The sequence below is a fragment of the Marmota flaviventris genome, chromosome 4, assembly GCF_047511675.1.
Source record: "Marmota flaviventris isolate mMarFla1 chromosome 4, mMarFla1.hap1, whole genome shotgun sequence".
NCBI lineage: Eukaryota > Metazoa > Chordata > Mammalia > Rodentia > Sciuridae > Marmota > Marmota flaviventris.
The window spans coordinates 140,077,912-140,105,131 of NC_092501.1; the positions used below are offsets into that span (position 1 = coordinate 140,077,912).

At 39.4% G+C, this 27,220-nt stretch overlaps 1 protein-coding gene across 1 annotated transcript in view; it reads right to left on the bottom strand.

Annotated features, from left to right (window-relative positions):
* Rxfp2 (relaxin family peptide receptor 2) overlaps nt 1-27,220 on the bottom strand; it is a 48,057-nt gene that overhangs the window by 7,000 nt on the left and 13,837 nt on the right. The window contains exons 7-17 of the mRNA XM_071611758.1: nt 19,792-19,863; nt 19,105-19,176; nt 17,437-17,508; nt 16,328-16,399; nt 13,546-13,617; nt 12,529-12,600; nt 8,975-9,046; nt 8,802-8,873; nt 6,081-6,152; nt 3,344-3,573; nt 2,157-2,567 (exon numbers count right to left, since the gene is read on the bottom strand). Coding sequence (XP_071467859.1) covers nt 2,157-2,567; nt 3,344-3,573; nt 6,081-6,152; nt 8,802-8,873; nt 8,975-9,046; nt 12,529-12,600; nt 13,546-13,617; nt 16,328-16,399; nt 17,437-17,508; nt 19,105-19,176; nt 19,792-19,863 — 1,289 coding nt within the window. The remainder of the gene's footprint in view (nt 1-2,156; nt 2,568-3,343; nt 3,574-6,080; nt 6,153-8,801; nt 8,874-8,974; nt 9,047-12,528; nt 12,601-13,545; nt 13,618-16,327; nt 16,400-17,436; nt 17,509-19,104; nt 19,177-19,791; nt 19,864-27,220) is intronic.

Consider the following 27,220-nt stretch of genomic DNA (forward strand, 5'->3'; position numbering starts at 1 on the left):
AAAATGCTTCATATTCTGTGGAATCTCATTATACAGCTAAACAATGGAGTTTTATAAAATTGGTGTATCTTAGGCCAGAAAATAAAATAATGGTTAGAAAATGCTCCTCCAGACCAAATTCTGAGAACAGACTTCCAGAAAGAATGAAAAGTGTGTGTTCTCAATGTACCCTGGTAGTGGATGGATGTGAACAATAGGGGAAGCTACACGACGCTGACAACTTTCCTCTCAATCTAAAACTGTTCTTTAGATTATTAAAAAATAAAAGACTTAAATTAATTTTAAAATTGTATATTGTTAAAACAGAAAAAAAAAAGTATTCTAGGACGAGCTCTAGGACTCCTATCACATGCAAACCATGCATGTGATGCAGTGACAGACAATAAGTATGACAGCAACAAGTATATGGTGTGTGTGTGTGTGTGTGTGTGTGTGTGTGTGCTGTGTTACTATCTCTGTATCTGAAATACATCAGAGGTTCTTAACCACTTTTAGTGGACCCGATGCTTTAATTGCAAGATCCAGTTTCACCAAACTTTTTTTTTTTTTAATATCTATTTTTTAGCTGTAGCTGGACACAATACCTTTATTACATTCATTTATTTTTATGTGGTGCTGAGGATGGACCTAGAGCACCCCGCATGTGCTAGGCGAGCGTTCTACCGTGGAGCCACAATCTCAGCCCCTGCACCAAACTTCTTTAGTCCAACATCTGGACCAGCCTCTGGCTTCAGGCCTTGGAATCCACCGTGTCTTTTTCTGGCACACGGCCCCCACACGCACCTTCCTCTGCCTTCACTTAGCTATGCCTCCTTATCCTTTGGGCCTCCGTTTGGATTCGTTTCTACTGGAAAGCCTTCCCTGGTGCTCAGGTCTGGGACTCCTAGAACATCCTGTACTCTTCCATCATGGCATTTATAAGCCTGTGATGTAAGGACGTGTTTACTGTCTCCATCTTTCTCTGCAGCTGGTGAGGTTTGTAAGGGTCAGATCTATTTTACCTCTAGTACCCAGCAGAACGCACAGCCCACGGCAGGCGCTGCATCCATCCTGTTGACTCAATGAATGTTATGTGGGGTGTGTGTGTTTATGAAGTGCACCTACCTAGGATTAAGGAAGAAACGAGTCATGAGGGATACAGAGAACAGCCTACTCTACCCTGGGAGTGACATATCTACGAACAAAAGCTACCACACAGGGTGGTGTGTGAGGAGTATTATCAGAGGGGTGCAGAGAGAGAGTATTTTGTTTTCTGGAGGAGGAAGAAAAGGAGTAGATGGAGAAGAAGGGGAACAATGGTTAGAGCCAGGTCATGATGAGTTGTAAGTGACTCCTTTAAACCTGGTCTTGAAAGTGGTAAGGGACCATTGAAGGTCTCTGAGCAGAGGTGTACCCAGTCTTTGGACAGGGAGGGAGATTATAACGGGGGTGGTGAACAGAAAAATGGGAGGAGGGGAAGATCTGGAGGTGGAAAGACCAGCATCCACTAAGGTAATTATTCTGGGTAGAGGCCAGAAGGTTTCAAACTGAGACAATAGCAGCAGGTTGAGGCTGGAAGGAGCCCTAAGTCAGAGGCACAGTTTCATGAATATTACTTGGTGGCAAAAAAGGACCATAGAACTTGTTGCCTATATGCTGATGAGGAGAAAGAAGGGAAGGGAAAATGAAAATGGTCATGTGCTCTAATTAAAGAAATGACCCAGGGATGGCCTTAAGATTAAGCAGAATTAATACACATTATACTATAGAATTTAAAAGAAAAACACTTTAAGGTGCTAAATTTGTCATTCGTATAGGGTCTTTTCTAAAAAAAAAAAAAAAGTGTTCATAAACCTGGGTAGGGTTTCAGGACTAGGCACTAAATTAGAATTCTTCCAGCTCATAGTAACTGTATGCACACATGAAATCAAAGGTATATAGAGATAATAAAAAAGAAATCCACAAATCCCAATAGCATGCCTTTGTTTTCTGCACTATATCTCTATAATAAAAAGTTAAAGAAAAGCTTCTAGAAATACATAGAACTTTTCTTTAACAAGGACAGAATCTTGACTCTATTTCTTTACATTCTGAAATAGACAAATCTACCTTTTGCTGAAGTTTGTGGTATTTGTATCGAAATGATGTTTACCCAGGAAATGAAGAAGAGAATTTACCTAGGAAAATTCCAAGAGAATATCCTCTGCTTCCAATATCTTCTGTTTGGTCGTAATAAAGTGGGAAACATACTCCATTTTTCCCATAAAAGTTTCCAAAGTAATCCTCGCTCCAAAAGGGAATTACAGCAATTAAAAATCCCACGGTCCAGATGCAAATGAGGATGACCGAGGTCTGCCGCTTCCCTGGACGAATGTTACTGAAGGGGAAGACGATGACCAGGAACTTCTCCAGGGTTAAGAAGGTTAGCAACAGGACAGAGACTTCGGTGGACAGCATGGCCAGGAACCCCATGAGGCGGCACGGTAAACTCTCCATCCACAGCAGGGCATACTTCTGATATTGCCCTCGGTATTTTATATCAAAAAAGCCAATGAAAAACAAGTAAATGCCCATCAGACAGTCAGCACCTGTGGACGAATCAAAGCAACCGATCGTTCCCAGCATCTCTCATGTTAATTTTCTGATTAGGTCTGTCTAGCTCCTTCAACCTGTATTAAATGAACTAGTGTAATCATCTACTGGAATACCAAGAAGCCAATGGACTTCAAAATCTATGCTATTTCTCAAGAACCACACCATGACTTTGTTTTATAATTAAAAAGTGGGGAGGTAGGACCTTTTTGCAGGGGAAGAGTTAGGTTTAAACCCTAAGCATGTATTACTGGCAGTGAATAAAAGGTATCATTTTCTGAGCTTGAGAAGTGTGGGTGTTACTGTAATTGAAGTTAATTAAGCTTAGTTTATAACCCACAAAACCATCTCCATAATCCATCACTTGAATTATCACTTTGTTTCCCCATTTCCATGAAATAAACTCCCAGGGTAGGTCATTATAAGATTATGCAAACTATAATATAACTATAAGGGCTGGGGCTGTAGCTCAGTGGCAGAGCGCTTGCCTAGCATGTGTGAGGCACTGGATTCAATCCTTAGCACCACATCAAAATAAACAAATAAAATAAAGCATGCCGTCCATCTACAACTACAAAAATATTAAAAAACATATATAGCTACAAAAAAACTACATTTATATATTGCAAATAAATTTTCCCACCATATATAGTTCATATTAGATGTCATTTGTTGAAGATCTCTCTATACAATACATATGCCACATACTATATATCTCTAGCACACAGCTCATAGAAGATACCCTGTCTACTTATATAGGAAACATACTTACAACAAAGGATTTTGATGGACATAGCGTGAGTTGTATTTTCAGCTTTAATGAAAGATCTCATGCCAATGACAGAAAGATTTCCAAAGCAGGTAATGAAAGCTATAACCCAGACAAATATTCTGAGGATATTGTTAGCCAAGAGGTCCTCAAATGAAGAAATGCCGTCAGTCGAGGGCATACATATTCGGACATGGGGAGCATAGGAGCAGTATCGAAAGTTTTTGAAATAACTAAAGTCAAAGGGAAAAAAAGAGTCACTTCATAGTAATGATACAGAAACTACAGCTGCAGGTAGGCAACTTCGCTATGTTTGTTTGCTTTTGTTTGTAGTGACTACCTAATTAGAGGGCTCTTCATTAAATAAGGTGTTACTCTAGGCAGTGTCCTCTTAGAGATAAGGAACCTAAAGGACATGGAAGTTCAGAAGTGGCTTGGCTGAGAGCCAGGGGGGTTATGGAAATTTGAAGCCTCAGGGGCTCTACTTTTTTCGGTGTTCACATTGGATTATTCTCTCACTGGGTATTATTAGAAGTAGATTATCATTGCTAAATCTAGCCGACATCCAGGGACTTGTGCTGGGGATGTAAGAATCCTACTGTAGCTTACTGAAAACATCCCTGATTTGTCCTTAGTATTAAATAGTGAGGTCTCCTTAAAGTGCCTCCTTTTCCCTAACACGGGCAGGTAAGGGTTGGTTTCTGAGACTAGGAAAATTCAGCCTCCCCAGAGTGGGGAGGAGAAGCAGCCGCCTTAAACACAGATTACTTACCAGGGTCTGGAAGCACTTAATTTCTAGAGGAAAATATAGATTTGTTCAGATTTGTTTGTGGTCACTGAATTTATGAGCTGGGGAATCTCGAAGTGTTGGAATTGGTGAGGTCATTTGGCTTATGGCCATCCCCCAAACCTGTGTGTTTAGGATTTTCTCCCATAAAACTAATTTCTTCTTCTTCTTTTATTACCTCTGTAAGTTCATTTCTCTGTTCTTTTTATTTTTTTTTTAAAGTCTAATCCTTTTTTTTTTTCTTTTCTCATCTCCCATTTTAGTCTCTACCCAAGCCAATTAAACAAAGCTTTCCTTGGCCACAATGACATGGCCTTGGTGATGGGACCCTGGGCTGCCCTGAGCCACCTTCTGCTCAGAACAATAACTTCTTCTAGCCCTCACACAAGCCAGACTCAGGCCCTCCACAGAGTCTTGCTATTGCTTCTCTCTGATTGGAAGATTCTTCTCCTGGACATTGCTAGGATTGCTCCCTCCCTCCCTTCGTGTCTACTCAAATGCCATGTCACTTTGACTTCTACCTAAGTCATCTAAATCCTCTTCCTATGCCTTCTTCGTTTTGCTTTACTTATTTTTTCCTAGCATTTAATACCTGATTATTTATTTGTTTGTTCACTGAGGTTCTAAAGCGCCCCAGGACAGACATTCTCTTGTTCCTCACTGTGTTCTCAGCATCTAGAAGAGTGACTGGCACCTTCTAGGTACTCAACAGAGATTTCCTAGATCAGCACATGGGTGATGGATAATCAAGAGCTGGGTGTGTCAGGTAGAGACACAGTCCACCTTCCTAACATTTGGTGACCAATTAAAGAAACGTGACATAGGACTTTTATTTATTTTTTTCTTTTCCCTGACACACATTAGACCTTTTGGTTCTCTAGATATTCCATTATCTCCACTGTCTTCTTTAAGTTCTTCCACTGTGACCAGATAGCAGGTGGAAGGGGTGGAAGCGATGAGGTGAAGTTATTTCAATGAGGAAAGGACAGGGAAGATGAAAGAAATCGTCACTCATCAGGGAGCGAGCTAAGCTTATATTGGTTGGGTCCTTCCTGACCTTGACTTGAGGCCTATATTGAAAATAGAAGTTTCTCCATTGAATTCTAAAGCACCTCTATTCTAAGAACACCTCACCTCTGCCTGCAACAAGGAACTGATAGCCTCTCTAAATATTTATGTAATGGTGCCACAAGAAGAGAAATGAACAAAACCACGTGGGTATGCGCCAAACACCTGTCCATCACGCCTCTACTGTAGCACAGACTTAAACAAAATGTTCTCCCAAAAGAGCACCTTCACATCAACACTTTCATCCACTTGCTGCACCCAACTTGTGATCTTACGAGTGAGTCCTCCCTATTTTTGTGGATAACAATGGTTAATTTTTGAAATCATGAACATATAGATTATACAGTTGATAAAGAAATGATTATGTTATAAACACATATATTAACACAACTTAGTGCACTTTAGCCAAATATATTAAAGTGACTTAACAAAAACTACTAGAAAGATTAATTACCTCCATTTTGTAGTGCACTTAGTAACAGTAACAACACCTGGAATTTATATAGCATCTTGCTTCCTAAGGGCTCAAATCTTAGAGCAGCCGACTGCTCACTCATGTGAAGTGAATTAATGTTTCCAGGTCGCCTGAGTACCACTTAGCCAGTGACTTCATCTTGTGTAATATGTGGCATTCTGGTACCCTGATCTCTTATTGGGCCTCAATTGGATAAACATCGTGTTTCCAGAGAGAAGGGTCATTCATGTCGGCGCATCATAATATTGAACTCTATTTGACAGGGACCAAAGGTGACAAAATTAAAAAGTTCTCAATAAAAGACTTTTGTTGCATTAAAAACACATTGCAGTGATACAGTAGACAGTAGACAAAACAACATGTGATACATTTCACTATGTTTTCTTGTCCATTCTTTCATACATACATACATGTGAGAAAGATTCCTCATGGGTTGGAATATTCCTGTGTTTATATTTGGAATCTCTATCCTTTCCAGGTCTCTGGAAAATATACACAATAGATTTAATGTTTCTAGGGTTCAACTTCATTAATAATTGCATTCTTTGTCAGCTCCTCCAAAGGTTTCAAAATTTTATGTTACCAGATCAAATTAGGAGGGAAATTTTAGAGTATGCTTTCTCAGAATATTATCCTTGGAGTTCGATTTGTCATTCACAGGCAGAACTACATTCCAATAGAACATTTTCATTCATTTCTTTGGTTTAAAGATGGCAAGGGACTGTCGACTTCGGGCCACCATAAGCTGAGCAGCCTTCCCCTTCCGTGCCCTTCTGTCATGATGTTCTGCCTCACCTCAGGCCTATAGCAACTGAGTCAGCCAACCATGGACTAAACCTCTGAAACAGTGAGCCAAAAACTTCTCCTCCTCTAAGTTGTTACAGTCAGGTGATTTTGGTCACAGTGATGGAGAGCTGACTAACACAACCCCCAGTGGCCCTCACTCTTACAGTGAATGCCCTCCCCTTGGAGTATGGATGGAGTCTGAGATTACGGCGAGAACTGAGTCCTCACTGGAGGGCTCATAGGGGGGTGTCATCTAGTTACATGAGTCATGTATGTATTCTACAGGAGTTCTTTAAAAGCTGAGCATTTTTTTTTCCAGTTGTTGGCAATAGAGTAAAACCCTATGAGAACCCAGTTTAGGTGGCTTGTACTTCCAACCTACAGAGCTAGGAGATAATGAAATGGAGATTGCTTAAAAAAAAACAAAACAAAACAAAACAAAAAACTAGTGAGGGGCTGGGTTCTAGCTCAGTGGTAGAGCACTTGCCTAGCAGGTGTGAGGCCCCGAGTTCCATTCTCAGCAATGCAAAAATCAATCAATCAAAATAGGCAGAGCTGTCTTGTGATTATGAAATCCGTCTGCAGTCTGATCTAATAAACAATGCCATGGAAGTTAGAAGGTTCCATTCAGGGCTGGTTCTCCCAACCTGTGAACATCACCAAAGTGAATTTTGTGGGAAACTGAATTTAACTCAGGCTGCTCAGGCTCCAAAGCCCAGCTGGTACCTCCACTCCATCCTGTCTCTCATGGGAAACTGAATTTAAATATCTATTTCTTCCCAGTTTATGTGTTGTGAGGGTTGAAAAAACATGGAGGCAGCCAGAGTAGCTCCGGGTAAGGACAACCGTTTTCTAAGATAAAAGTGGGAAGCATACTTCTGATTCCTCCACCTCTCATTAGATACCCTCAAAGGGCTTCAATGAAACTGCCCAACTGGTTTTTTTTTTTTTTTTTTTTGGTACTGGGGATTGAACCCAGGGGTGCTTAACCACTGAGCCACAACCCCAGCTCTTTTTTTTTTTTATTTTTTATTTTGAGACAAGGTCTTGCTAAGTTGCTTAGGGCCTTGCTGAGTTGCTGAGGTTGGCCTTGAACTTATGGTCCTCCTGCCTCACGAACTGCTGGGATTACAGGCGAGCATCACCATGCCCAGCCCTACACAATTAATTTATCCAGAAACTTCTACAAGTAAAGACCCTCTTTCTTTAGACTGAAATAAGACTTCTTTAGGATGGTGTGCATTAAGAGCTACTATGTTTTCAGAAAAGAGATGGAGGAAGAACAATCTATAACAAAGGAAACTTTTGCTTTTAAAAATATATGATTGAAAGATGCCTGGCTTTTTCTCTTGTTTCTTTTTGGCGAATCTGAATAGGGATTTCTAATATGGTTCTGAGTTTCCCTTTGCCTATTGGGTCCTTCATAGAGGAGTCACCTTACTCGCTGGAACTCAAGGGAGCTCTTATACTACGGAACCAACACATGACTCTAGTAAGAAACTCTGAGCTCTTTCCAAAGGTCCTCACTTTCTTTCTTTTGCTCTCTCTGTTCCTCTTTGACTAATCACAGCTTTAGCTTTATGTGGATGATGTGATTGTGATTAATACCTTCTAATATCCTAAAACACAGAGAACTTAATCTTGCATTACTTTCCAATAAAAACCTATTCAACAAAAATAAAAAGTGATATTAAGGATTGATCTTTGGAATTAAATAAAGAAATGCTTCAGGCAGAAATCAGGCAATACTCTGTTGAAAACAAACAAATAAACATTAGCCAACAAATCGTCACCTAGGGAAAGAAATCATGAGGTTCAAAGAATAGTGGGTAGAGTTCTTGACACCATTGAAACCTAATCTGATTGATGTTTTAAGATACTAAACAACATTACTCATCTACATATTTGTGAGATAATTTTTTTACCTACTGAAAAGTAAAAATCTTGCAACGTAGACCGGTTTCAAGTAGCTTCTTACAGAAAAGGTAAAAGGGAAAAAGAAGGCAAGTCTTACATAATTTGTTTCTTTCCATAATTCTAGAAACAAAATTATTGCAAATTTAATTTTTTGTTAAAATTGTAGGATGAGATTTTTCCATAATGAACCCAGTTTTCAGGAAGAAGAGATATATGTTTCAAACACAGAAAGTGGCTTTGATACAACTGAATGGTAAAAAATGTGCCTCTGCTATCATTCAGTATATAATTGATGGTAGCCGTGGTATTCACAATCACCTGAGGGTGCATGCTCCTGTGTGTGAAACACCCATCTAAAAATCAATGTGTCTCTCAGTAAAATACATCCACTAAAATGATAATGGACATAATTGTGATATTTTACTTACAGAGACTGAAGTTGTTTAAGACTTCCAAACTGGTTCTTGTGGAGATACAAAAGAGGATTGGATGACAGGTTCCTTTTTTACCATTGGAGGAAGGGGAAGAGAAGTATGGATGTTATTATTTCGAAAACCTAAGATGTTGCCATTTACATCTGATGATCATGAGAAGAACTTACAGTTTTTGGAGAAGCTTCAGGTCTTTAAACAGGTGGACTGGTAGCTCCATTATCATGTTGCTAGACAGATCCCTGTTGATGACAGTGCAAACCCAAAGCAATTACCTCAGAAGTAAGTGACACAGTTATCACTCTGCAGAGTTATCATCACCCCATTTGATATAACAGAAAATACGAATTCAATTTAATTAACCTGATAACCTGTTACACAACAAGGCCGTGTGAGTCAGCCAGATGGATGTATTTTCCACCACTTACAGGCTTGTGACATTTCTTTCATCCAGTTCCTGTCTGGAATTTCCTTTCACACCCTCTCCAACACATCCTGGCTTTAATATCTGCTTTGATTAATTTCCTCTGTTTTAGGTACTCTTTGTACTACCACTCATGCTGATTCCTACGTGCTTCATGTATGTGATCTCTTGTTTATCCAAATAACCTTTTTTGAGGTCAAGTCTTGCGTCTTCTATTTATTTTGCATTCCCACTGAGACAATCCACCCACATCATCTTAAATGGACAAATGTTTACCTCTTAAACACATTCCTACATGGGACTATTTTTGTATAAGCAAATGAGAGTTTAGAATTAAATATGATAGCATCATTCAATCTGTGTATGCTGGAATCAGAAGAAATCAACACTGTTTAAGAACCCAGAATATCTTTCTGCGTCAGAGAAAATGTAAAAGATAAAACAGATGCACAATTGCCTAATTAAGAGTGAACAAAAAGTCTTAACTGTTCTTGACACTTTGGAGCTGCTGACGGAAATGTGGGAGTTACAGCTAAGAGTTCTTTCCTTAAAGAAGCTTTCATTTAGAGTAACAACTACTGTTCATTGGGGCCCAGTAGGAGGTAGCTAGGTCATTGGGGGCCTTATCCCCCAAAAGAGATTAAGGTAATTCTCCTGGGATTACAGTTAGTTTCCATGAGAGTGAGTTTTGCATTTTTAAAAATGCAAACCTCATCCCAATCCCTCTCTGGCTTGTTGTGTGTCCTAACATGTGACTCTTTCTGTACATGCTAAGTCCAAAATGTCATTTGCCATGACGCCTTCACTAGAGGCTGCATCAGTGGGGCTGCCTGATCTTGGACTATCAGCCTCCAAACCTTGGGTTAAATATACCTATTTTCTTCATAAACCCAGCATCAGGTACTTTGGTATAGCAATAGAAAATGGACTGATATAACCAGATTACAAATCAAGGAAAGAATGATGCAGGTGCAATCACAGAAGGGAAGACAGTAGGTAGAAGAAAGGAGTCATCAATCTTGGCCTGAGAAATTAGGAAGTGTTTCAACAAAGCTCAATGATTTTAGGTGGGGTAAAAGATGAGCAGCTTTTTTAGGTGACAGTAGAGTGTGACAAGAGAAACAAATTCTTGGAATTGAATGTTGTCTTTAGGAGTCAGCAAGTGGTCCAACACGGGTAAAGGAGAAACAACGTGGGGGAAACATAGTAAAAGCCAGCCTGGAAGTTCTTGGAGACAAGATGGGAGGGTTATGAATATGCTCCAAGGCAGTCTTCTGCAGAACATAGTCCAGGCATCAGAATCACTGAGGTTTCTTAGAAAGATCCCATTTCAGGTACCCAACCCAGAGTTACCACATCAGAATCTCAGGGAGGAATCCTGGTAACTTGGATTTAAACTAATAGACCTGTGATTCCTCTGCACATTAACATTTGAGAGCCATGTGAGGCCAAACATCAGGCAACAAGGAGTGAGGAGGACATTGAGCAGGATAGTGGCATCTTAAGGCTCTGAGTCATGGGATGACAATTACATCTGGACCAGAAAGAAAGGCTGAAATGCTAGAAGAGAGAATCATCGAGGTAAGAGGCTTCTTTATGGCCAGGTGAGAGCTGATGAAGACTTAACAGGGACATTAGCATGGTTTGGGGTCTGGGAAAACTTAGCACATTAAGAGGAAAGCAGACGACCAGGGAGCAGTCTTCAGGCTTGGCTGCCAGGGAGGATGCTACAGCCACGTGATGGCAAGTCCAGGTGAAGGAGCTGGCAATGGGGTAAGATGTGCTGTTACTTTAAACAGTTTGCTTTGGAGGTGATTTTCATGACATCCGAGCACCAGGTCCTGCTAGGTAGGAACTCTAATCTGGAGGTCCAGAGAGGAGGAGCATACCTGGATCAAGGCCCGAAAGGAGAGCCACAGGTGTGTGTGGGCCAGAGAGAGCACGGCAATAGAGCAAGATGGTGGTGATCTCGTAAACCTAGACACTGTCCTTGAAAGTGTCAGATAGAAAAATAAAGTGCACTCTTCTGGGGGAAAGAATTGAGGGGCCTCATGTACTTATGCTTATTCCTCCCCAGGAAGAATTTGATGTTATGATGGCAAGTTATTCAACACTTGTAGAATCAAGACTTGTAGACCTGCCTTGTTCAAGTTTAGTCTATCGACTTCTGAATTTTCTGAAGCTCAGAGCAAAGTGCATTGAACTGGATAGTATACTGGTGGCCTTAAAATCAGCAAGCTAGTATCTCTTAATGGGGGGATCTATCGACATATAAAATAAGATGAAGATTAGGGCAATTTTCAAAATAGAACTCCAACTCACTGTTTCCTTAAGTTTACATATAAAATAAGCCCCTCTTTGTCTTGGGCTGCTGCCCACCCCAACCAGTAACCCAAGTCCAGAGCCTGATGAGGAAATGGCCCTTAAAGGAAGTCTGTTCTTAATGGGCTACTTTTAATTTTTTTTTGTCATAAAATAATAATATCTTTCATTATGCAGAGCCTTGCCTATTCTAGTTACTTAGTAAATATTTATGGATTTGATTGATCATAATTGTTCATGAATTATTTTTTAAAATTACTTTTAAAATCACATTTATTTTTTTTTCTCCAGTCCTTTCTGGATTAAAAAACAAGATGTAAAAAAAAAAAAAAAGGGAGAAAGAGTTTTTTAAGACATGAATTTCCATTTTAAGGCCCCACTTAGAAGGACCAGTTCTTTACCCCAGTTGCTATGATTTTTAATTTAATAGATGAATGAATTTTAATTTCCAATGATAACCATTATGTGGGGGGGCAAAGCAAATGGTTTTATATTTATAAAACAAATATTTGAACAGAAAAAGTTACAGGAGTTCCTTGAATATTTTTCAATGAGCCCAATCCCTGTGCTACAAAAGTCATAATTTCTCAAGAGATAAGAATTTTTATTCCTCATGCAATTTTTATTAATATCATTTCAGTCAGTCCATTTTTCATTCAGCAAGCATTTTACTGAAAATTAACTATACTCCATCCATTAGATCTGGAAAACTCATTTACTCCCAAACATACATACTCATGAAATCACCCAAAGAAAATAGGTAGGGGAACTAGAGTAGGCTAACTCCACATTAAGCCCACTGTCTGATTTTAATGTGCTCTGACTTTAGGATAATGTTGATTTTCTTAATTGAATTTTAACATCCAATAGTCTACAGGATTTTGATTGCCACTAGTGGAAAAGCAGTCTCACTAGTCATTTAAGCTTATAATCCTGGAAGAAGCAATCATATTCTTCCTAGTAGACGATGCTACTTACAGTTCTCCTAAATTTTTTAATGAAGAAAATGTCTTCTCTGGAACAAAATCAATTTGATTTCTAGGCAGAAACCTGTAAGACATGGCGAGAGTCAACACCGTGGGTTTGCGTCTGCTGTCATAAATCAGTCATCGTTGGGAGATGCCACTGATCCGGCTGTAATCTAATAAGCCTCCTTTGAGATCTCAAAGGGAGGCATCTTCTGGTGTGGAACCTGAGGCAGGAATGCCTCCCTAACTCTCCAGGAAGTGCTCCTAGGAGCAACTGGAGCTGCTGGTGTGGTCTATAAAGCTGCACTTGGTTTGGATTCTGATTATTTTAGAAAGTGTCTCTTTCTAGTCTTTCTGCATCATTCTTTTCTCCAATCACCCATTCGATCAGCAATCGTAACCAAGTGCTTACTATCTGTGGAAAACCATAATTAAAACAAACACAAAATACTTGTGTTTTTCAGCTTACCAGTGCAAAATGTGCCAATTGACCAATCCTTCTGTCTTCCCGCCCCCAGAACAAGCATAAGCAGCATTCAGAATCACCAGTCAGAATCTTTGGCCAATCAAATATGTTAGGTTATTTTCCCTTTAGAATAAGATCATATATATATATGCATATAATTTATTTTTTTCTTTAGGAAGAGAGATTTCAAGTGATAAGAGTCTTTGGCAGTAATAGCTAATCCTTGCACAACTAATCATATTAACATACATGATCTCATTTCACTGCCAACCTTTGGGTTAGGAAATGAACTTTTGGGAAACAGGGCAGCTGATAGTGTACACAGAAATGACAACTTCCCTCAGGATCAAGGAGCCAGCGGGAGACCCCCATGGTGGGCAACTTAATTGAAGTCTCAGCTCCACCATCAAAATCAATAAATCAACCTGTGCACTCTCTACAGCAGCTCCAGACCAAGGCTGCAAACAAAACCCTGCCTTAACCTTCATTGCCAATTGTTTTCTTTGAATTTCCAAATCTATCAGGTCTCTCCTCATTTACTGAAGTTCATTGGGTACTTACAGCACAGTGAGCGCATCGCAGGACAGAAAGGTGGAGTTCGTAAGATACTTGATTCGATTGCCTTCCAGGTCCCTGAAAGTCATGGAGGGAAAGTATCTTGAGTATTTTTGTACAAATCATATATGGACAGATACATTTTGTTGACATAGCTGTTCTGAACTTTGTTTTTACTCCAATTCAAAATTTACTGTTTTTCTTGTAATTGTTGCAGGGCTATGTAATTTATAAATGCCTCTTTTCTCTTTCCAGTTAATGTTAGAGCTTAATAAAATTGAGGAAAAGGGCAGCCTAACATCTGCTGAGTGTCTCTCTGTTCTGGACACCATGTTATCAATGATAATATTGTCCAACCATCATATTCTGCCTCAGGTGCTATTCTGCAATTAATGCTTGCTTAGAGGTTCCATTTCCTCCTGGTCATGCATAGTAAGTGGTAAAACTGACTCAAATCAGAACTGTCTGAATCTAAAGCCCAGACATTTAACTATGCCCTGGGTATCATGTATTATTTTATTCTCACATTCTTTCCAATATCAGGTAGATACTTTGGTTCTATATTCCTGAAGGAGAGAGTCAGCCTAAAAAGTTATCTTGCACATACTGAACACCAGTGTCAGGCTGTGGGCCTCCTGGTCTGTGTGATGCCAAAGCACAGATTCCTTCCCCTATAACTTCAGTGATGCCATGGTCCAGTGTGTTGGCACTCATTGTGTGGCAGGAACACAGCCTTGGCACCACCTAGGAGTGTATTACAATGGCTCATTCTCGGACTCCACCCAGACCTACTGGATCAGAAACTCTAGGACAAAGTTCCAGCCCCCTGTGTCTTAGAAAGTCCTCCCGTTGTTTGTGATTCCCATTAATGTCCACAAAGCACAGGAGGAAGATGTCATTCTGTCAGGTGATTCCTTAGGACAGTGGCATCCCATATACCCTGGAAATGCCATCCAGAACCTTTGTGAAAGGCAGTCTTGCTTTAAGCAGTGCAGGGGAGAAAAAGAAAAAGTCAACTTTCCTGCCAACTTATATTTATAGTCAACTTCCTATAAATTCTCCAAATAGGACAATAGCTACATTTCTGCTTCCGAACTCTTCTCATGGTCACACTAAAATCATCCAACTCTATATCATGTTCCTTTAAATCCAATTTTAAAACCTTGTGGAGATTTTTGTAGGAACTCAATATTATTTTTCCATTTGGAAAGCTGTGATTAGGTACAATAAATGCTATATTATTTTCGATGTCCAAGTATTGCTGAGAAAAACAGGAAAATGTCTTTCACGTTCTCACCCTTAGAACACTTTGGAGTCATGAAAGCAACTATCCCACTTGAAGGCAAGTGAAGAGGGAGAAGAGGCCAGACCAGTGCAAGTTTTCTCTTGCCCTTAAGTGGGAGCAATTTGGATCTGACTTCTCACTTTTCTATTTTCTGGGCATAAGGACTCTTTCTCATTTGTGATCAGGCCATCTTGCTAAATCTGTATTTTCACTGGGCATCTATTTTCTCCCGTGGTGGTTTTGGGAGCTTACAGTGACAATGAACATGCCGGAAACTCGGGCTCTAAGGCTGGCTCCTGATCTCCTTGCTGTCCTTCCTGCCCAGTGGCTGGGAGGCCAAACAGGCTGGGGCCCTGATATTCTCTTGCTCTTTCCTGTTTATTTCTCATTGTGCAGAGGTTCTGTGCCTAAATACTTTCCCACTTATTCTTAGTTTTCTTCTCATGCTTTTCAGACCTTATTTCTGCTTTTAATAATGGCACACTTTTATGGATCCTCTAGTATTTTAAAAGGTTTTTGATAATAGATATAAACTTAAGTACATAGAAACAAAAGTGAGTAAACACAATACTGCCTAATAGAGTTTTAACAAGAAACTTTCAGTTCAGAGAGGAGTATCATTTTATGGGTACCAGTCCCTCGATTGGATTACAAGAGGAGTTCTGGAGGTTGGTACATTCCCTATTTTTACAAGGTGGGAAATCAATGGCTGTACCAGCCTCGCTGTTGTAGGAGACCATTAAGATTCACATGGCAGAGAATGGTGGGTAGTGGTGGTGAGGCCATAGTGTAAATTAAAGGAGTGTTTTATGTATGAATAGCTAATAAGAAGTGGAAATGGCATGGCACATCCATCAAAGGTTTACTGAGTACCTACTGAGTCCAAATACTGGGGTACTGAAATCAAATATTTCATTTCTGTCCTTAAGGAACTTAAGAAACAATAGAGGAGAGATGAACAAGTAAACCAGTGATTATATGATCATATACCCTGAGACAGCTGGGAGAGGTAGAAAATGGGGGCACAGTAGTTTTGTAGGAGGCACAATGGAAGTAAAAATGCAGCCACGGAAACTGGCTGGAATGCCAGGAACAGAGTCCCCAGAGGTGATATTTCAGTTGACTTTGGAAGGAAATGTTGGAGTTAGCCAAAAGAATAAGGGAGCCAGAGCTTTCAAGTTCAAGGAACAGAATGTACTTAGGGAATTGGTGGCAGAACCAGTGGATCCGTAAATCCGGGAGGAAAGGACATTGGCGGAGGGGCAGGAAAAGAGATTACATGGGGTAAGAGATAAAAAATAAAGGGTGTTGGGTGCTCAGGGGGAAGGTCGAATGTCACTCTTGCACCTTTGGGAGCCCTCAAAGGATCTTAAAACTGGGAAGTAACATGATTAGATTTTTGATTTTGGGAAAAAAATTAAAAATGGACTTTCATGAATGAACTTCGTGGCTAGTTTTTGTATTCTGGAGAAATAACAAATTAAACCTTGAATGAATACTCACATCCAGTTGAGTTGAGGCATTTGGGTGCACATCTGCGTGGGAAGGGCCTCTAAGTAGTTATTAACCATAGATCTTTACATAAAGAAAATATTAGTTAGAAACAAAATTATATGCCATCTTAAGAACAGTATTTTTACTATTCCACAATTTAGAGATTTGCATGCCAAAATGAATACGAAGAATGAAGACTTTATACATAAAGACCCCTTCAAAGTGGTCTTTAAATAGGTGATTGGCAAGAACTAAACAGCAGATTCAAAGAAGCCATGAATGAGATATATCCTAGGCATAAATATGATGTGAAACAAAAGCATGCATATAGTAGTGACTTTGAAGTTCATGATCATTTTCCATGTATTCCTCAAGTTTGCAATCATTTCCAGTGCCATAATCCAATGTTTCTTCTTAGGGGAAACATTAATCATTTGTAACATTAAAGGGCCATATTTGAAACCACATTAAATTTAAGGAATGACAGTTGGGGAGACTTGGGAGAAAAAACAACTCAGGAACATGTGAAGTCTCACGATTAATTTATGACGTGGTGGTCCCTTTTGACAAATGGAAAAATAATGATGCCATATGATTAACTGTAAAGAAACATAATAATCCCCTGCAGATGAATCATTCCAGTATATTAATAAACAGCAAAAAACATAATTATGAGAACAGCTCTGTTGGCGGGGCAAAGATTCTGGAATTTCCAGTGACTGTTGCTGAACAAAAGCATATTTTTCTCTATTAAATATGAAGTTGGAGTCAGGCTCCTGGAGATCCTAATAGATTTAAATGTAATTAGGATATAATAAAAATGAATAGGATACAAAAATGAATCTTTGGTCAGCTACTACAAATAAAAACATGCCTCAGGACTTTAAGAAATGGAAGGGGATCCAAAAAAAAATGTCAACTAGTAGGCTTAAAATATACATTATAATCTAGTCAGCTGTTCCCTTTGAGCCATGGGCAAGAAGAAGGAACACAGGAAAGGTTATGACTAATAAAATTTTTAGTGGATTTGAGGTTGTTTTAAGGCTTTTTCTGTAAGCTAGTGTTCGATTTCATTGCAATTTGCAGACAGATATATTGAAAGAGAGATGAACACTTACAGGAAAAACAAGGAATTTAATCCAGTAAACAACCGCTGAGAAATCCTGGTTATTGGATTGTCGTCTAGAATTCTGACAAAACATATCAAAAACATTTCCAATGTTAGACACACTTCTGAAATAAAACCAGAAAAATAAATAAATAAATAAATGGTCCATTCCCTTCTTGCCTCCTCCAACATCTGGCTTACTCCTCCTTGTTCTTCCACATTTGGCCCACGTATCATTTTCCTGAAAGCTCTTCCTTCACCCTGTAGCTAGAATATCACTTTCCTCCAAATTTCTGCAACTTCCATCCCATCACTTATCAAGTTGGAGCCTGATGGTTTGCTTTATTTCCCTGTATCTACTTTCTGCTAGACTTACAAGCCCAGGTATTTTTATTCTTTATCTCGGAGAGCCTGGTCCAGCATAATTCACACTTATTGGCTCCATAAATGCTTTGGCTATTTGATTGGCTGAATGGAGAATGAATGCAAAAATAATCTTTAGGAAATTAACAGATGGCTCTTTGGTCTCATGATGTATTTAACAAGGTCTGTACAAATGAATGAACGGATGTGATAACTATTCATAAGGACTTGGCAGGTGAAAGAGTAAACATATTTGTATATTCAAACTACTGTCTTAAATTATATAGAGTATTTTTTTGTCTTGTAGAAGAAACTAGACTACGGGGAAATAGGTCACCTTCTCTCTTGTTGCCTTTGAAGTCAGGTGTTATTTCCTAGTATTCTGAGGAGTCCCAAAGGGTAGGAAGTAGAAAGGGAGTTACAATAAGCACCTACTATGTGCCAGGAGTTTTGCATGTGACATTTTATGTGTATTATCTGATTTAATCTTCATGACATCTCTCCTACAAAGGAATTATGATTATAGTTTACAGATAAGAAAAAAGAGACCTAGGTAGATTAGGTACATTGCCTAGGAGATTAAGCACTGGGTCAGGCACACACAAGTTCTGGATGAAGCCAAATTCTTGGCTTTTTCCACTGGTCCAGGACAACCTGTAGAAGATGAGCAAACTCACTCAAAGCCTACTATTGCCCTTTGTTAATTCTCCTGAAGAAAGCAAAGAAATATGCCATGAGAGTCCTAGAGAGGGAGCTAGTGGCTCAGTCTGGATAGTGGTGAAATGCCACAAATTACCATATTATCAGACTTCTCTGAATGCTCTGGGAAGCAGAATAAGTCCTTAACTTGCTTACTTTCTGGGTCAGTGGTTTGCAACAGAGGGCAATTTTTCCTCGCAGGAGACATCTGGCAATGCCTGGAGACATTTTTTAGTTGTCACAACTCTTGGAAGAAGAGGTGTCCTACTGGCATCTAGTAGGTAGAGGCCACAGATGGTGCTAAACATCCTAAAAATGCACCAGACATTCTGTTCTCCCTGTCTCCCCTGAATTAAGAATTATATGGGTCAAAATGTCAATAGAGTTGAGGTTGAGGAATCCTGCTCTTGGTGAACACTGGGGGAATGGCAGGCTGACTTGGCAAGCCTAATGCTTGGCATGCCACTGTCTAAACTGCTTGGGTCAAAGTGCTCCAGATTGTGTGCCAAGGAGAAACAGAATAATAAACAAGATACCTCCCAAAGTGGAAACAGCACTGCTGTGTATCATGAATACTGTGATCATTTATGAGGGAAACAAAATCTGGGATACTTACAGCCATGTTAGCTGATGCAAGTCTTTGAATACTCCAGGTCTGAGAGTAGTAATGCAGTTGTGGTTGAGATATCTACAAATAGCATGGGTGAGTTAATAACGCAAACTCAATACTCCATTTTAGTCTCATGTAATTAGAATATGAGCCACTGATGATGACTGTAAAGTATGGACATCTGCTTCTGAGAGCATTTTGCTGGCTGAGCAGAGGGGAAGACACCCAGGGATGATCAGAAGTTACAAATAACCACACGTTCAGTGTGTTCAACACGAGGGGCAGGGCAAGAGAAGTGGCCAAAAATAATGCTCAGGGTATTGCATTATGGTAGAATATAAGAGTACAATAACTAAATATGTGGGTCAATGTTTGTTTTTATTCTTTTTTGGTCACATCCTTAGTATATTAATATTTTGGAAAGCATATAGAGATGGTTAGGAAAAAAATATTAAAATATTGTGGAAGTGACCCAAGTTGGAGAAAACAATGTTACAGAGAGTCTTCATATGTTTTCTGATAGTATCTAAATCTTTGAATAATTTTTTAAACATAATAATTAATCTGAGTATTTTGTGATAACCTGTTCCTCCTATTTCTCTACCACCAAGTCAAACCTTGAAAGCCTACCATTCTACCCTTTTAGTTTACTTAAATTTACACCCATTATTTAATCACAAAGACGTTACTCACAATATTTGCAGATTATATAATCCGAAAAATGCTTTCCTGGATATGTGTCTAAGGCAATTATGCTGAAGAAATCTGTTAGGAATAAGACAGAAGGATCAGGTAATTATGGTTTATGGGCTTTGCTAGTTTATTGAATGTGCTCTTCACTTGAAGACAATTTGTGCAATTGGCTTATAAAGCCCAAGGTCCTATTTGCATGTTGGGGGCAGGTGTTGTTAAGTGAGAGATGGTTTTGAAGTAAGTCAATGCCTACTGTCTGATAGCACCTGTGCAATGAAATTTGGGCATCTCTGATTTGTACTGCTAAACTCTGGGGTGATATGTTGTGTCTGGGTATAGTCCTATTTCTACAGGTTGGAGCTATGGCAGCCTCTTGTTCTGACTGGCAGGAGTTACTGGCCATGAGAGACTAGCCAGCCTTTTCTTCGAATTTCTCTCTCAGCACAGAATTCAGTCTTTAACTCCTCATCCCTCCTCATTCTATTCCCATGAACAAAGGAGGTGGCCAGTTTTATTCTTTTCCATTTCAAGATGCAAAGTAAGAAGCCTAAAGTGAGATAGTGAGGTGCTCAGGATTCTACCCATCATTGAACTGGGTCTACTGTGCCCCCTCAACTCACAGGATTGTGATTTACTTCACCTCTGAAGCAACTTAACAAACAATATCCTATTGATTCAGTAATAGTGCTTTCAGGATTCTCTGAGTATATAATTCCATCTCCTAGAAATAAGACAAAAGGAGGCGAGCCTTGAATTAATATTTTCTTTCTTTTTTAACATATATATTTATTTTTTAGTCATAGGTGGACACCATGTCTTTATTTTACTTTATGTGGTGCTGAGGATCAAACCCAGTGCTTCACGCATACTAGGTGCGTGCTCTACCCCTGAGCCACAATCTCAGCCCTTGAATTCATATTTTCTAAAGGCTTTCAGGGGCAGGGATTAGCCACACAAATAATAGTAACTAATTAACACACAGTTTTCTGAATGGTTTTGATTTCTCTTGTTTTGATTTGAATTGATTCCTCAAATATTACACAATATTGTCTTAATTGTCATGGTACTCTACTGCACAGTATAGGCAGAACATGTGCTTATTCCGTGTCTGGTTGCACTTTGAATTTTCTTATAATTATTCCCTAACAGAGCATTCCAGCATTTACCTTCGAATCATGAGTGTGGTACAGGGGTGCTAAGTTATTGACAGCCTTAGATCTCAAGGTAGCCCCGTAAAGCCAAGGTTAGCTTCCAGTTATTAGCAAACCCATTCTTTTAGCCCAGTATAAAAAATGTCATTTTCCTGGTGGACCACCATGTGGAAAGGGTTGGTACTACAGAGCACGTGTATTACATCTATAGTGATACACAGAGCATCAATTTCAATGCTGAAAATAAACTTGAAACTCAGTGTGACCTTGTGCCCTCCCAACCCCCTATCCCCTGCACCATGTCTGTGGCGAGATGCTTCATAATACAGCACAAATTCTGCTGTTGGATTATGGTTCTACTATGAACAGGATGAACCGACATGGATCAATATCTGTTTTAGCATTTTCAGAGTCCTTGGACTGATGTAATGAAAGCTAATATGGTGAATTAGGTTACAGAAGCAAATGAGAATAGAAAAAGAATATCATACTCCAATAAAGGTATATTGAACTTTCTTTTAAATATAAAATTCATTACCTAACTAATGCTATTTATGTTTTATTTGAGATGATCAATCAAAAAGTACAATGCATATTTTACATAAATCTTAAGGGATAGGTACATTTATAATCAATTGTGAATTTGACCTTGAGTTTTTCTCTTAGTAGTCAAAGGCAATAGGAATAAAACCAATGATCTGTATGATTCACCTGATGTGTACAAACTATCTCCCTTCACTGATGTCACTTAAGCTCCTTAATTAATAAAGAGCCTCTACTCCAGTTATCTGCTCAGCTGGCTGGCTGCCTCCACATTCAGACCTCGAGTCTCAAGTCTCAGGTCTCAGGCATAGGCTGCTGAACTTAAACTCCATCTTCAGTATCTACTTTCTTCTTTGCAGAAGAGTAGCTTAGAGAATGAGAGGGGAAATATGGAAACATGATAATTTGGTGAGTGGCGACCTCCTCTTAGTCAGAACTTAGATATGAACCCATTTAATACACTTTACACTGAATGGCTTTTCTAAGAATAACTTACTGCTTCATGAATTCCTGCTGTTTCAGCTGTCAGAATTTTCAAGCAGAAACACCAGGAATTTATGTACCTGAAACTAAAGCAAATAAATGCTTTAAAGACATGCATAGGCTATTTTTTTAATGTGACAATTTGTATTCAAGAGCCAGGCAAACACCTTGAATTACATTTTGTTGCCAATGATTGCATTTAACAACAATCCAGTTGAAGAAGGAATTCCTAATTTTTATAAGGTTTGTGTTACAATGAGGAGGAGAACTGCTGTTGGTTTCCATGGTAGCAGTGATAAAGTATTAGAGTCAATCCCATAAATTGTATTTTATTTCTCTGAAAGGTCATCTGAAACTGCCTTTTCTTTCTCAACTTTATTTAGTAGGTCCTGACATTTTAAAAGATTATTAAAGTGAATAAATTGACCAATGATAAAAGCATTCAGAACAGTTAAGCAACATTTATTCATCTGGCAATTAAAATTTAATTTTGATTTAGGCATTTATTTTACCCAGTGCCTACCCGACCTCAATTCTACTGTATTTAGAACATTCCTGACTGGGGACTTGCTTGACATTAAATTCTGTACTCTCTTAGGATAAATTTCAATACAGCCAAAATATGCAGACGAACTTTACTCACTCAATAGACTCAAAAACAGGTTTTTGCATGCCTTTCTCTGCTAAAACCAAATCAAATCTAGATTCTTTCACTGGTATTCAGTCTCTCCGATTATGATTAAGTGACCTCTCCAGAATATGCTACATCTTCTGTGGAAATTCGTTTTCTTTAGGCAAAATGCCCAGTTCACCCTTTTCCCAGTATCCTTTTAGTGTTCTTGGTTTATATTCCTTTGTTCTTTCTTCTAAATCTGCTCCCTACCCTCTCTTTAGTCCTGCATGTTGGTTCTCATTCATTGGGAAAACACTGATCCTCACAATGTCCATAAGTATGTATGCTATAACATCCACGGCAGGGGAGTGGGGTACTATATGGTACTGTGCGGACCCAGGAGGACCTCCAACTCAAAAGGCAGCTATGGTGGCCCAAGAGTGCTTCCTTCACAAATCAAGGATGAACGTGAGGGTTTCATGAAAACGAAATCATAGTTGACCCACGGCCTGTTAAAAAATCAGAAAGAAAAGTACTCTGTGGGAAATAAAAATGTACTTCTGGTGATACTGTGGAAGTAAGAAGGTCTTTAAGAGAAGTGTAAGCTGACCTCCTGGGACTTGCTTATAATGTTGTGAGAATGTAAAGAAATAACCAGCTGGGCATGGTAGTGCACGCCTGTAATCCCAGCAGCTTGGGAGGCTGAGGCAGGAGGATTACAAGTCCCAGGCCAGCTTCAGCTACTTAGTGAGGCCCTAAGCAACTCAGTGGTTGCTTAAAAAACATAAAAGGACTGGGGATGTGGCTCACTGGTTGAGTGCCCTTGGGATTAATCCTCAGTAGCAAAAAAAAAAAAAAAAAAAAAAAAAGGAAATAACAGCATATTTCTCAACTCCTACTTTGTCCCTGTCTCTCACAGAAGGTGGCCTCAGAACTGAGGTGAATTGAAAGTATGTATGCTATGGAGGGGGGTAGGGAAAGTCCAAGATAGAATTTGTTAACCAAAAGGAAATAAAGCCCTCTAGTTTGTACAATTTATCTTAGCAATCGAGAAACACCAAAAAAACGAGAACATCAAAGCAAGACAAATTCCAGAGGAATCTGGAGCAGCTAGAAAATTAGAGATGGCCAACGTGGTTCTGATTTTTCAGAAGGGGAAGTAGTAGGTTTTACAAGTTATGGTGAATGAGCTCCAAGCAGGCCTGCTGAGCTCCTAGAACAGGCTGTTTCAATGTTGCTTTGCGAACATCTCAAAAACAAAGTGAACAGGACGGTTCATGAGAAACAGGGCGTGCCTGATTAACTTCAATTTCTTCTTTGAAAGACTGACCAGAAAAAAACATGGGATATATACCAGTAAATCTATCAGGCACTGATCAAGTGGTTTGTGATAGACAAAATAAAGAATTATATAGACCTTATCAGAAGGATGATGATGAAGGACATGTAAAGATAATTTGGCACTGTCTTCTTCAATATTTTACTTCATTACTTGGTTAAAATATTGAGTTCATCTTATTTGCAGATCACAGAAATCTGGGAGGAATAGAACACACATTGGATGATCCAAAAAGGATCATCATTTAGTAAGAAAAATTGAATGTAACAGGATGAAGCTGACTAGTGATACATCGAAGGACCCAATAGTGCCTCTTAAGTGCTAAGTGTACAAGTACAAGAGGGAGCACATGCAGCCTCAGCAGTGACTCAGATGGCATAGAATTAGAACAGTAGGGGCAAGATCCACAGGAGTTAAGGCAGGTAGTTACCAGGGGTCTTCCACATGTCATGTAAGCACTCTACCACTGACCCTAGATCCACACTCTACATTTAAAACTTTGTTTCTTGACTCCTTTTCTCCATTGTAGTTTAAGCTCCACAAAGAGGGGTCTTTTCACCCATGTTGTTGACTGCTGTATGCTTAGCGACTGGCCCCTTGAAGGCACTGATATTTGTTGATGGGATGAACGAACAGGTGGACTTTGCTGGCCTTTCCTCTCCTGTTATCCATCTGGCTCCTCCCTTTTCCTGATACCAGTTCCTGGGGATGGTTGGGTATTTACTATGTTGGTTATTTGGGCTATTGTATGTTGAACTGGGGAGAAAAACCAAGAGCAGTAGAATAAGAGGGACACAGTGGAATTGGGGCAGGGGGAGCTTTTTCTGGGAGTTTGAGGGGGAGTGGTAGGAGGAGCTAGAAATGAAAGGAAAGGGGATGGGGAGGAAAAGAGGTATAATGAAGTGTTGCTGACTTCTGTGCTGCTGTAGGATATTTGAGCAATGCTTGAAAAGGATGTGAGTTATTTTCAAATCAAAATTTGGTAGTGGATGGTTTCTTTTTTTGTTTCTCTTTTTTTGGTACTGGGGATTGAACCCAGAAGTACCTAACCATGGAGCCACATCCCCAACCCTTTTTATATGTTATTTAGAGACAGGGTTTCACTAAGTTGCTTAAGGCCTTGCTAAGTTGATGAGGCTGGTTGGAATTTGCAATCTTCCTGTCTCAGCCTTCCAAGCTGCTGGGTTCATAGGCGTGCACCATCACGCCAGGCCATAGATAGTCTCACTGATGGAAACAATACTCTTGAGATTGGATCATATGGGCTAACGCTTCCTAAGGAGCACAATCAGAAGGTTTGAGCCAGCTGTCTGACTCTGGACAGACAACCTTTCTTCCAGAATGGGATCCTTATTCCTACCCACCTCACCAACTTTGAGGACCAAAGCCTAAATAAGAACTCCAAATACTAGAATTCTTCATAAGCTTTAAAAAGTGATATCTAAATGAAAGGAATTATATTTCATCCCCTGTGCTGTATCTTGTATATAATAGACACTTAGTGTTTCTTGATGAGGGTCTCATAATCTCTTTTCTGTGAGATTCTGGGAGAAATAAATCACCTAGGAAGCATTAAATGCAGCTCACATGGAGAGAACCCTGCTGGCTAATGTTCAGGTCATGATGTGGTACCTGAAATTCTCAGACAAGGTAGAATTAAACATTTACTTGAAGAAGTTTCCAGCTGATCTTGGTAATGAAGGTTAATCACTAGGAAAATATAGGACTTGAATTACTCCAGTGCTTGAATTACTTAGTGGACTAGCAGTTACCATACAAGAAAGTATTGACATAGAACAAAGTATGATCATTGGACAGGAAAGGACTTTGCCTGAGAAATCTTATTTTACCTCTCCGACCTAATCCTCTAGTGACCCTTCTACCTCCCCAGAAATTGGCTTTCCCCACAGCAGGGGGCAAAAGATAAAAGGGTGAATCTGCATGGGTCAGGATAGTATGAGTTGGTACAAATATAGAACAGTTTCTTTCCATCTCTAGGTCTTTTTTTTTTTTTAAATAAAAAATAAGCCCTGGTTTGAGCATGAGAAGACCTGGGCTGTAATTTTGACTCTTTCACTGTCTGATTGTAGATCTTAGATGAGTCATTTAATCGTTGTAGACTTTAGCTATCTCATGTATAATAAGTGGATCTAATTAGAAATTCTTACAGCTTCTATGACACTTGATGATAGAATTGGCTCAACTGTCCACAAAGGCCATGTGTTAAAGGCTTGGTCCCCAAGTTGGTGCTACTGGGAGTTGGTAGAACCTTTAGGGGGTGGGGTCTAGTTGGAAGTCTTCAAGTCATTGGGGTTGTTCTGTTGAAGGTGATAGTGGGACACCAGCTCTTTCTTCTTCCTCATTCTCTTTCACTTCTTGATGTTGATCATGAGGTGAGATGTGCTTCCATGTGCTTCCACAATGATGTACTGCCACAGGCCCAAAGCAACAGGGCTGACCATTCATGGACTAAAACCTTCAAAATACATTTGTCATGGACTTAACCATAATAAACCTTTTCTCTTTATTAGTTGATTATTCCGGGTATTTGTTATAGTGATGAAGAACTGGCTAACAACTTTATCAGCTACCCTGAAACAAGATGTTTCCACCTTTTCTTTCTACTAGTTCTATTTTATTGTTTCCCCCTTGAGCATAATTTCAGCATTGCAAGAACAATATTGATTCACAGAATGAACGTGCTGTGATTTTAAGAGTTTCCAGGAAGATTAGAAGCACTGTGGTTAAGATTTCCTCTCCAGGGGAGCCTAGAAGCCCAGAGTTAATGCATAGCTACACCAGTGTGACAATGACAATTTTACCACATGTTCTTGGATGGTACAGAAGTCCTAACTGCAGGTGGGATTTACAGAGGTGATCTTCAAACTCAGGTCTCATACGAGACCACCTGATGGACTTCCTTCACTGACTTCCTTTCTTTTATGAGGGAATCCGTCCTTGGGATTCATGAACGTGGAATCATTGTTGGTATTTCTACCCAAAGATTCAGATAATTTTTGTCTGGTAGTTTATTTTGCAAATTTCATACAGCTAGAGACTTTTCTTCTATGCTCCGTGTCAAAGGATAAAACACAAAGATGAAGATACAAGCATGCACAGCATTAGCCTGCTGATTTTGTTATCTAGACTAATGGTCCTATTGGCAGGTATAGCTCTCTAGTGCTCCTGGGGTACTGGCCAGACACTAACCCACCTTACAGAGGAATCATATATGAACCTGTATATATTTCACCTATTAAATATGAAAATGAACTATCCCATTTTGCTGATAGGAATGTC